This window comes from Aethalodelphis obliquidens, unplaced genomic scaffold (assembly GCF_003676395.1).
Source record: "Aethalodelphis obliquidens isolate GAN/ISIS:26980383/991018 unplaced genomic scaffold, ASM367639v1 scaffold9, whole genome shotgun sequence".
Taxonomy (NCBI): Eukaryota; Metazoa; Chordata; class Mammalia; order Artiodactyla; family Delphinidae; genus Aethalodelphis; species Aethalodelphis obliquidens.
The window spans coordinates 45,626,587-45,636,951 of NW_020837953.1; the positions used below are offsets into that span (position 1 = coordinate 45,626,587).

A 10,365-nucleotide genomic window follows, 5' to 3' on the forward strand; every position below is an offset into this window, starting at 1 on the left:
CATTTTACTAAATATATACTTCAACTTTTCTATAAATGTAAAATTATTTCCAAATAAAAAGTAAAAAATTGCAACATTTTATTTCCATATTACTTCCTCTTAAAATATTCACAACCCTCCTCTTGTGTAATTTAAAAAATTTTAATTTCACCACCACCTCAGAGCCTCTCGCTAGCCCTCAGAAGATTTGGGGCAAGAGCAACACTTCGATGCAACAGTTTCAACATGGATGTTGGGTTTGCTTTGTTGGGTTTACTTTAACTGTCCTTGGACGCTGATCACGTGCACAGGGAGCCCTCAGGCCAAGAGAGCAAGGTCAAAGTTCAAAGGTATTGGTACAGAAACCTAATTCTTAAATTTGGACAAAGCCTGTACAAACAGAACATTCCATCCGATGGGCCTGATAAACATTCTGCATTGACAGTGGGGGCGGGGGGCTGGGGGTAGGAGTTGGAACCGCCACTGAACTTACTTCAGAACCTGTAAGAGTCCAGGCGTCACCGACGTCGGTCTCACCATCCCAGCTCCGCTGATGGTCCCCAGATGAACCTGAGGATAATAGACTGTCCGAAGAGCTAATCTTGAAGACTGCAACCTCGTCTTAATGACTTCTAGTGGACAAGTGAAAATAGCACCAACCGTGCCTCCACACCTGTAAGAGAAGAAATCACAACAGGATCAGAAAAGCTATACTGTTCTGTACACAGATGAAATGGGAAACTGAACTTTTCTCTGTTAAAAAAAAAAAAGGTACCTATGTTCATCTCATAATTAGAGCATACCAAGAGTTTAAAAAAAAATTAGTCGAAATCCCAGCAGCTTAAAAAGATAACCACTGTTAGTTAACACGTTAGTACATCCTTTAGGGCTTTTCATTAGTGGTTTTTCAATCTCACATTTTTTTCTTCTTATCTAGATATCGTGAATGTCTTTCCACATCAATAGACACCTACGCCACCATTTGTAATGGTTGCATACTATTCCTCTCTATCAGTGTAAAATATTTTAACCTATTTCCTACTGTTAGATGTTCATGTCATTTCCAATTTCACTCTCATGTTGCAATGAATATTCTAGAGAGTGCATCTTTTCACAGTGAAACAAAATAGTTATTCAGGTAATGCTACTATTTTGAAAATCAGTGTTTATTACAACCCAGATTTTCATTAAAATCTGATTAATCTGGACTCTGTTGAAAATCAAACTAAAGCTTACTTTTTAATCATTAAGTCCTTGTGTTTCCCTCAGTCAGAAGTAATCAATTCATCCTCTGAGATTTCATTAGATGCACTGTCTCTGTGGGTCAGCGTTCCCCAAACTACCCTTTACAATTTGTTCATATTGAAATATTACCTGAACTTAAAATTTAAATATTTTTCACCTATTTATCCTAGAATACCTACTTTCATCTTTTCTTAAACAATAATATCCATGAAACTGCACGTCTGATGGGCTGGTTCTAGGTAACAATGTCCTGTACCATCTAAAGTCACCCCCATACCACCAGCGACACAGGTTCTACTCTTTGGAAAACACTGAAGATCAGGACCTGCGTTGTATTCATCTTTGTATCCCTGGAATTAAAATGCACAGGTTCGGGACTCCTCTAGTGGTTAAGATTCCGCACTCCCGATGCAGGGGGCCTGGGTTCGATCCCTGGCCAGGGAACTAGATCCCACATGCATGCCACAACTAAGAGTTTGCGTGCCACAACTAAGAAGCCCGTGTGCCGCAACTAAAGAGCCCACCTGCCACAACTAACACCCAAGTGCAACCAAATAAATAAATAAATATTTTTTAAAAAGAGCCATGTGCTTGAAAAACAGTATAACATTTTAAACAATGGAAAACTTACAAGCTCCAGAGTAAGATAAAGAAATATCTGAAGTCAATAACCTGACTTCATGTCGCTGAAAAAAAATAAAAAAATAAACAGAGCTTTGGGTAAATTCTTTCATCAGAAAGTCAAAAAGTTCCAATACGACACGGGTCAACCACCTTTGGTTTGTCCCCAGGTCAGCAGTGCTCCTTACCTCGGCCAACTGTCATCCACACCAACGCCACCGATCAGAGGATGGCCTGCCGGACGGTGCCTGCTAACAACGCGAACGCCCAGCGACAGCGAGCCGGGCGCCTCCTGGGGATGGTGGGCCACACTCACTCCACAGCACCGTTCTACACATTACACACCGTGCCCAGGGCAGGGCTGGGGTGGTGAAAAGGTCCTGGCCTCCTTCAGGGCAAGCTGAGGCTCTCCAGGTGCCTCTCCCACAAGAGGGATGAGGCAGCCTCGCAGCATCGCGGGAAGAACTAAGAACTGGGAAAGCACTGCCAGCGGTAAACTCAGTAGCTAAGCCCTTCCTCATCTACCAGGAAAAAAAATCTTAGATGAAAAATACCCAAAGGACTTTTGTTTTTTTTCTTGGCTGCACAGCTGGGCATGCAGGTTGGCATGCGGGATCTTAGTTCCCTGACTGGGGATCGAACCCATGCCCCCTGCAGTGGGAGTGCGGAGTCTAAACCACTGGACTGCCAGGGAAGTCCCCCCAAAGGATATTTTAAATCATTAAGCTGTGTTGGATACAAATTCACGAAAATACTCTTAATTAGAAGACAAGTTCTGACATTAAACTAAATTGTCCAAAGAAGATTCTTCCTGAAATTTAAGACATTTCACAGCAGAATTTTAAACGTTAATCTTTCAGTTCAACTGCTTTTTCTTTCTTCACGAACCACATGTACTGGACATTCATCAGTCTGAGGAGATAACATCATATGAATCAAAACACTGCCTTCTCTAGATTGGCTTTCCAAATTTTCTAGAGATATTTAGACAAGTTGAGTCCAAAGCACTTCAGAGTACAACAAATTATATCCTTTGTAGGAAAAAAACGTCCTGTCAATTCTCAATTCTTCAATGCAAAGACCTTCAATATTAGCCCGGCCCCTCACCCGGTCAACTAGCTGGGATGAAGCCCCATCCACCCTGACTCTGAAGAAGGCATTAACGGAGCTTTTCAGGAACCTCCATTCAGAGATGGTGTAGACCTCCCCTCTGTTGGCCAGTCCTCCCTGGCACTGCTTTTCAGCTGTGCTCCACCGAATCCTGCCTCTCCTACCCTTGCAGCTGTTCAAATTCAGTCTCGTGAACACACTGAGGGGACTTGGTCTGCTCTTCCGTCTTTTTTTTTCTTCCCTTCCTTTTAGGGCTCTCTGGGCACAAGGACTGGGAGAGAAGCAGTCTTATGTAAATGGTCCAGGTCTAGCTGTGGGTCCACCTGGCCATGTGTCACGTACATTGGTGGCCTCAGAGAACGTTATGAGTCAGTGTAAATGGTGTGCAGGCCTCCCTGGGGTGGCGCTCAATCTCCCCAAGAGCCCCGACACTGAGAACCCCTGTATTCGGCCCACCAGCAGTCCAGCCCCCAACCTCCTTTTGGCCTAACTTGGCCTGGGAACCTTGCAGGCAGCACTAGGTGTCCTTCCTTCCTCTGGTCCCCATGCTTCTTGACACCAAGCCAATGGAAACTACTAGTGTCCTTCCACACCCACCATGAAGCAACAAGACTGGCACTGGGTAGGAAGTCAGCCCTACGTCCTTCCCAAGCACACCACACTGCCCCTTCTCATGCTGCTGGCATGGGCCGATAATGCAGCAGCCTCCCACCTTCAGGAAGCCTCTGGACACAGAGCAAGGTGCCCACCTCTCAGCCTCACAAGCTCCCTCAATCTATAGACCAGTAGGGGCTGGTGACAGGGAAGGGGACAGTGACGGGAAAAGCCTCTCTCAACACTCCAAATGCCACAATGCTGACAACCATAAGCTTTCTGCTCTGCATATACAGCCTGGGGTGCAGCGGTCAATGGCAGTCAGGCAAATTCTGCCACCTCCTGCTAAGTCGTAGAGTAGGTTCAGCTGAGGGTCCTGGTAGCCAATGCTCAGAAGGCAGGAAAAGTCACATTCGACATTGAGTTTCATGGTGACGCGGTCCTGGCATCACACAGTCAGGAAACTGACTAATTCTGATTGGATACCCATATCCTGGACCACTAAAATATGCTAAGTACTCTCCTGAATCACCATCCTGCCACGTTGCTGCTTGTTCAGCAGTTAAATTACACATGTCTCAAAGCAGCCACAAGAGGTAGTTGTTCTCTGAAACCTATTTGCCTAATTTTCTAAAAAAAAAAACCCATTACCTGTATTTTTCTGCACCTTTTTCATCTTTAACTACTTGTTCCTTCCCCTTCCCCTCATTCTTCACCTTCTCTCATTCTTCCTGCCCAGAACTGAAGTCTTGTGTTTATTACATGAAGATGTATTTAACTGTCTACCTTTACCCACACAGAGCTTGCTTGTTTCTTCCACCTGTGGATCAGACTCCTCCCCTCCACTTTACAGCAGAGCAAAACTGGACTATTACTACTACAGTATGTACACTACATTAATCTACAATCTTTATGTGATCAGAGACAAAATTTTTAAATTACGTACACAAATTTTTACCTTTTAACTCTGAGTTTCAAGCAACAAGGAGGATTTTAAAACCTAGATGTTTCCAACAAGAAGCTGTTTTCTATACACTCACTCATTTTAGACACTAAAGCCAAGACCAAGATGCTCTTTATTATAATTGCTACCCAACTGATAGTAAACTGGTTTCCAGACTCACAGCTTATACATTAACTACAATATGGATTCTACTAACTAATAATACGGCCAGACACCCTGCGATCCCAATCTTTGGAGCTTCTGGTAATTTCCTCCTTTTCATCTGCTACCTCTATTGTCACTACTTGAAAAAAAAGAGTGCCTCTTTATACACAATTGTCTGGAATGTTTTATTTGAATACCTAGCATAGGGCTCAGAAGATTTTGATTATGCAAATTCTGTATTCACTCAGTAAAAGCAAACCGCATATTTTTTGATGCAGGTAACTGTCCTTTAGACGCCATTTTCTATATTCTACCTCATTTAGAAAAAAAAATCTGAAACAGCACCCGAATAAAAAGACTCTGTAGGCTTCCCTGGTGGCGCAGTGGTTTAGAATCCACCTGCCAATGCACGGGACATGGGTTCGAGTCCTGGTCCGGGAAGATCTCACATGCCATGGAGCAACTAAGCCCATGGGCCACAACTACTGAGCCTGTGCTCTAGAGCCTGCAAGCCACAACTACTGAGCCCACGAGCCACAACTACTGAGCCCTGTGCCACAACTACTGAGCTTGCATGCCATAACCACCGAGCCTGCGCGCCTAGAGCCCGTGCTCCGCAACAAGAGAAGCCACCGCAATGAGAAGCCCGCACACTGCAACGAAGCGTAGCCCCCACTCTCCGCAACTAGAGAAAGCCCTCGTGCAGCAACGAAGAGCCAACACAGTCAAAACTAACTAAATAAAATAAAAAAATTTATTTAAAAAAACCTCTACAGTACCTGCTGAATCTGAAGAGAATCATTATCTTTCACAAACACACAAATCCAAAATAATATTACCTTATGCCAATTCAGTTTCAGCAAATCTTACTACAGAACCATGTTCATAATTCACAAATAAAGTACTGCTTTTCTTTATTTGGGACAATTTAACAGGCCACATCAATTAGTTACTCATTAAACAAGTATCTCTAACATGTGGGGTGGGCAGTGTACTTAGGATGGACCAGTGAAGAAAACAGACACGGGTGCTACCCTCATGAAGCTTAAATTCTAGCAGGAATCTTTCATCCAAACACAATAAATTTTTTAAAATGTCACATATATGAAATACACTGGATGAAATCAAAGTTAATTTATAGCCTTAATACATTTATATAAGCCTTATATAAGATAAATGGGCACACTATATCAAAACTTCTTTCATCACTGCAAATAAATCTTGCATCTTCTCTACATCGTTCCTTAGCAGATATATTAACATGTGTCTAACACTTCAAAACTAACCATTAGCTGATACAGATTAAATCGGCAGGGACAAGGACAGTATAGGAGTACACCAGGTGACAGCTGTCTGTAATGGGGGGAAATACTGAATTATGAACATTATCTTAGGTTACATATTTTAAAAACCTTAAAGACATACCGTATCCCCATTAAAATACATTATAAAGGCTATGTAAGTACATTTAATGACAAAACCGTGCCATAAAAATAAGACTTAATGCAATACTATCGAGGCCATCAACCTCTAATCTAAGGGCAGCTTAGCACAGCTATTTCAGGTGCTGAGTACTCTCCTGAATCGCCACCCTGCCACGTTGGTTGCTTGTTCAGCAGGCGAAGGACGTCACTAACACTACACGCACAACCAGAATTCCCAAGTCATTTGATAGGGAAAGTTTAAGAAGAGATTTTTCTCAACAGACATAAGGCCTAGACACAGAAGGGCCACTTCGGAGGATTTCAATGTTTCTCTTAATGGTCTGGTTTAAACAGTAGAAAAGGAATGATAGGTTTACAAAAAAATTTGTTTAGGTTTTTTGTTTTGACAACAATACTACCCAGATTTTGGGATAGGAGGACAGAAAGCAGAAAATAGCAGAATTCCTAAAAATACTAAAAATCGACATCAAATGAACGAGGTTCCCTCACACAGAAGCAAACCACCCTAAGAGATGGCTTATGAAGATGCTGGTAGCTAGCAAAAGCCTTAAAAATGTGTTTTGACTCAGCAATTGTACTTCTAATGGTTTATCCTAAGGCAGTAATCAGACAACTACACAGGTACACATAAGGATGTCCAGTTTATAAAGGCAAAAAATTAGCAATGAAAGATCAGAAAGAAATTATGTAATCAGAATAAATTAGGTAGCCCTGTCATAAATCACTATAAGAGCCTCCCTGAATTCCTGTCACTGGGCTTGGAAACTGTTTACCTTCTTCACTGCAACCACAGAACAGTAACGATTGATTAGGAGTACACTCAGAGAATTCACTACCATGCTGCCATCAAAACCCAACATATTTCTAAGGAGGAAGCAATGTATAAAGAATGGGAGCCTATTTTATTTTTTATTTTTTGTGGTTCGCGGGCCTCTCACTGTTGTGGCCTCTCCCGTTGCGGAGCACAGGCTCCGGACGCGCAGGCTCAGTGGCCATGGCTCACGGGCCCAGCCGCTCCGCAGCATGTGGGATCTCCCTGGACCGGGGCACGAACCCGTGTCCCCCGCATCGGCAGGCGGACTCTCAACCACTGCGCCACCAGGGAAGCCCAGGAGCCTATTTTAAAATTAACTATGAAATTACATTTGGTGCACATACACACACACAGACCTGATTCTTAAGTGCTTATTTCTAGGTGTTGGTTTGTGGGTGTTTCTCCTCCAGTTCTCTTCTTTCTTAAAAGGCAACACTATATTAAAAAGATAACTATTACAGGTTAACTTAGGAGTATTTTTGCCTTGTAAAGAACACACAAAACTGCTTAAAATTTTTTTAAGAAATTTAAAAGACAGTGAGTTATTTTGGGTGTAGTTTTTACTTTCCAGGATCTAAAATTAATTTTCAACTATTCATAAGCCTGTTATACCTGATAAAAAAATTTACTCAGTATCATTAATTAGTTATAGCATTAAACTTGTTTGATGTTAGTTTCCAATGGCTATTCAATAATCAGGAGAAATGTCACAGAGCCCCCCTTAAAAAGCAGGGGCTCTGACTCCTTTTCAAAGAAAGTACTCAGTTCTTTGGAAAGAGGCCAGCTTAACAGTGGAAACTAGTTACTTGGAGCAAAGCAACACAGCCCTCTACCACACAGGGGGGGACCACTGCACCACTGATTTTCACTGCATGACACACCCATTTGATACTTAGCTCCTTTAATGATCTTCCCTAAAAGAAATGGAAGTAGTATATTTGAGGCTAGTGGGAATGAGTCGAAATCCAATTAGTTACTCTGAAAGCATCCTTTCGAAGATTTATTTTCTTTCTTGAATATCTGCAAGGAATCCCAAACTGCTAATGAAGGAAAGGAAACCTATTAAATACAATAGCCCCAGGCACCCCTCTAATAAACTCCAAGTTTTAATCAGTCCAGAGCTGTGCTGGCTCCTGCAGTTTTCCTCCATCACAAGGTAAGAGGCTGGTGCTCCGGGAGGGGAATCAGCACCCAGAGGGCACTGTGAAGGGCGTGTAGGGAGATTCATGTCGACAGGGGAATCAATTACCAAGCAAGCCTCACAGAGGCTGCTCCAGAGCAAGTAACTCTCCCAGTTCAGAATACAAGAATTTTTTTAAAGACCACCTCACTTAAAAACTGTAAATCAAAATCACTGAGTATAAAATCATTAAAAAGAAAATGATTAGCTATCCTTCTTAGCTTGAGAAATGACTTAAATAACATGGTCAACTTGTTTAAAATTCCCCACAATGACAAATTAATGTACTGTCTTAATTTAGGAATCCCTCCCCAAACCTTGTGTTACTCTCAAAGTAAATATCAAGGGGGAGATGAAGCAAAAGGAGGGGGATTGATAGGGAAGAGGTGAATGAGAAATCGTTCCTGTGTATGAAGAACCACCAATTTTCTGACCGGAGAAACAACGTAACTGGGTAATCCACTACGATAAAAAGCACAGAGCGCTCAGGAACACTTTCATCATGGTCATTTTTGCAAATAAATTCTCAACCATTACTTGTTTGTAATAAGGAACATATCTGGGTAGTAACTAAAACACTAAGCTGCAACTAAAATACACAAATCAAGATAATAATCCAGGATAAATTCTACTTTATGCAGAATGTCCTACACTTAAAAATGGCTGTGCCAGGCCTGTGAGGTCCTCAAATAAGACTCCAAACATCTAGAAGACTCCAAAAGGACCCAAAGGTTGTATTAAAAGAAAACAAATTACTAATACAAAACATTTTTACTTTTATTTTCTGAAAGAAACAAAAACAACAGCTCCCTTCCTAACCCCCTACCACCCCACCTCCCTAAAAATACGTTGCCTCCACTGAAAAAATTCAAGGTGCCATGACGATTAAGCTAATGATACTTTCAAAACAGGGCACATCTTAGATTTAATGTTGTTTCTGACGTTGGACGCTTCAACCAGCAGGTGAGAAGCATTTCAGCACACCTTCCCGACTCCACTTAGTCCCGAGGTCCCCCATCAGCTCTCCCACAGGTTGTTGACCGCTGCATCACGGTTCACTAGCACTTTCCAGGCCCCTGCTGATGCCCAATACCGGCAACCCTCTCGACCATCTGAACTCGCCCCTGCGCTACCCTGAGGGACTCCCGGGCCAAACTAAGCATCCCCAAGACCGCCCAGAGCCTTCGGGAAAAGGCCCAGGAGGAGAATCTAGGCAGAGGGTCGTTAAGTGCAGCGTGGCCTGGCAGGACCGCCCCCGAGTGACACTCGTCAGACCAGCCACTAACTGTTTAAAAGGAGAAAAAGCTGGAGGTGCCGTGGGGATGGGGATGGGGGTGGGCGTGGGCGTGGGCGCGGCGCACGCGGCGTAAAATCACCCTCTGGGGATGCGGCCAGGAGGTGGGACAGGCCCTGCTCCCCCCGGGGCTCCCCACCACCCCCACGCCGGGACTTCCTCTTTCGGCAGGCGGAGCTTCAGCCCCGGGAGGGCCGGTAACCGGCCCCGGCGCACCGAGGGCGCGGCGCGGGGGCGCGGAGTCGGGCCGGGACACTCACCCGCCGGCGAAGAGGTGTAGCAACGTGTTCTCCTTCTGCTGACTGCCCGTCGCCATGGCCGCGCCGGCTCCGCGGCCCGCAGCCGCCGGGTGCCGCGGGCTCGAGGCGGCTTGACGGATGCACGAGGTGGCCTCTCCGCTCTCCCAGTTGTCCTCAGGCAGCCGCCGGCACCGCCTCCATGCGCGCGCGCCCCCACGACTGGTTCCCTCGGCCCGCGCCCTCTGCCGCGTGGCCACAGGCGCCTCACCTGCCTCTGCGGCGCGAGCCCGGCAGTCAGCGGGAGCCCAACGGCCAGCGGGAGCCCGGCGCGCCACTGTCACGTGCGGGGGCCGGGCCGTGACGTCACTCGGCGGCGCGGGCCCGGGGCGGTGCGCGGTGGGGGTGTGGACCCAGATCCCGCACGCCCATTGGCTTGCGGGCGGACATGGGCGGGGAGACTGCCTGAGCCAATGCGCGTGAAGCGAGAACCGGCCAAGGCTGCCTGGTCCCTGGTGAGGGAGTTACAGAAAGGGGGTCTTCGTTGAGCGTTGTGAGACCCTGCGCCTGGCCTTTTTTCCTTTTTTTAGTCAAGTTTACTTTATGATACGCTGTGTAAAAAAGTATATAAATTACATATGACATCTCACAGCTCTGTATTCATCGCCCAGTTTAGGGGAAAAACAAGATCCAAATAGCCTTAACCCCCAGTGTACCCGTGGTATCATTTTGTGTATCT

At 45.0% G+C, this 10,365-nt stretch overlaps 1 protein-coding gene across 2 annotated transcripts in view; it reads right to left on the minus strand.

Annotated features, from left to right (window-relative positions):
• SLC25A33 (solute carrier family 25 member 33) overlaps positions 1 to 9,924 on the minus strand; it is a 30,349-nt gene extending 20,425 nt beyond the window's left edge. Inside the window, exons 1-2 of one of the 2 annotated variants that reach the window (XM_027110285.1) lie at positions 9,651 to 9,924; positions 473 to 652 (exon numbers count right to left, since the gene is read on the minus strand). In XM_027110285.1, coding sequence (XP_026966086.1) covers positions 473 to 652; positions 9,651 to 9,706 — 236 coding nt within the window. In that variant the 5' untranslated portion in view covers positions 9,707 to 9,924. The remainder of the gene's footprint in view (positions 1 to 472; positions 653 to 9,650) is intronic. The other variant, XM_027110286.1, reaches the window with a different exon arrangement.
• Between the last annotated feature and the right edge of the window lie 441 nt (positions 9,925 to 10,365).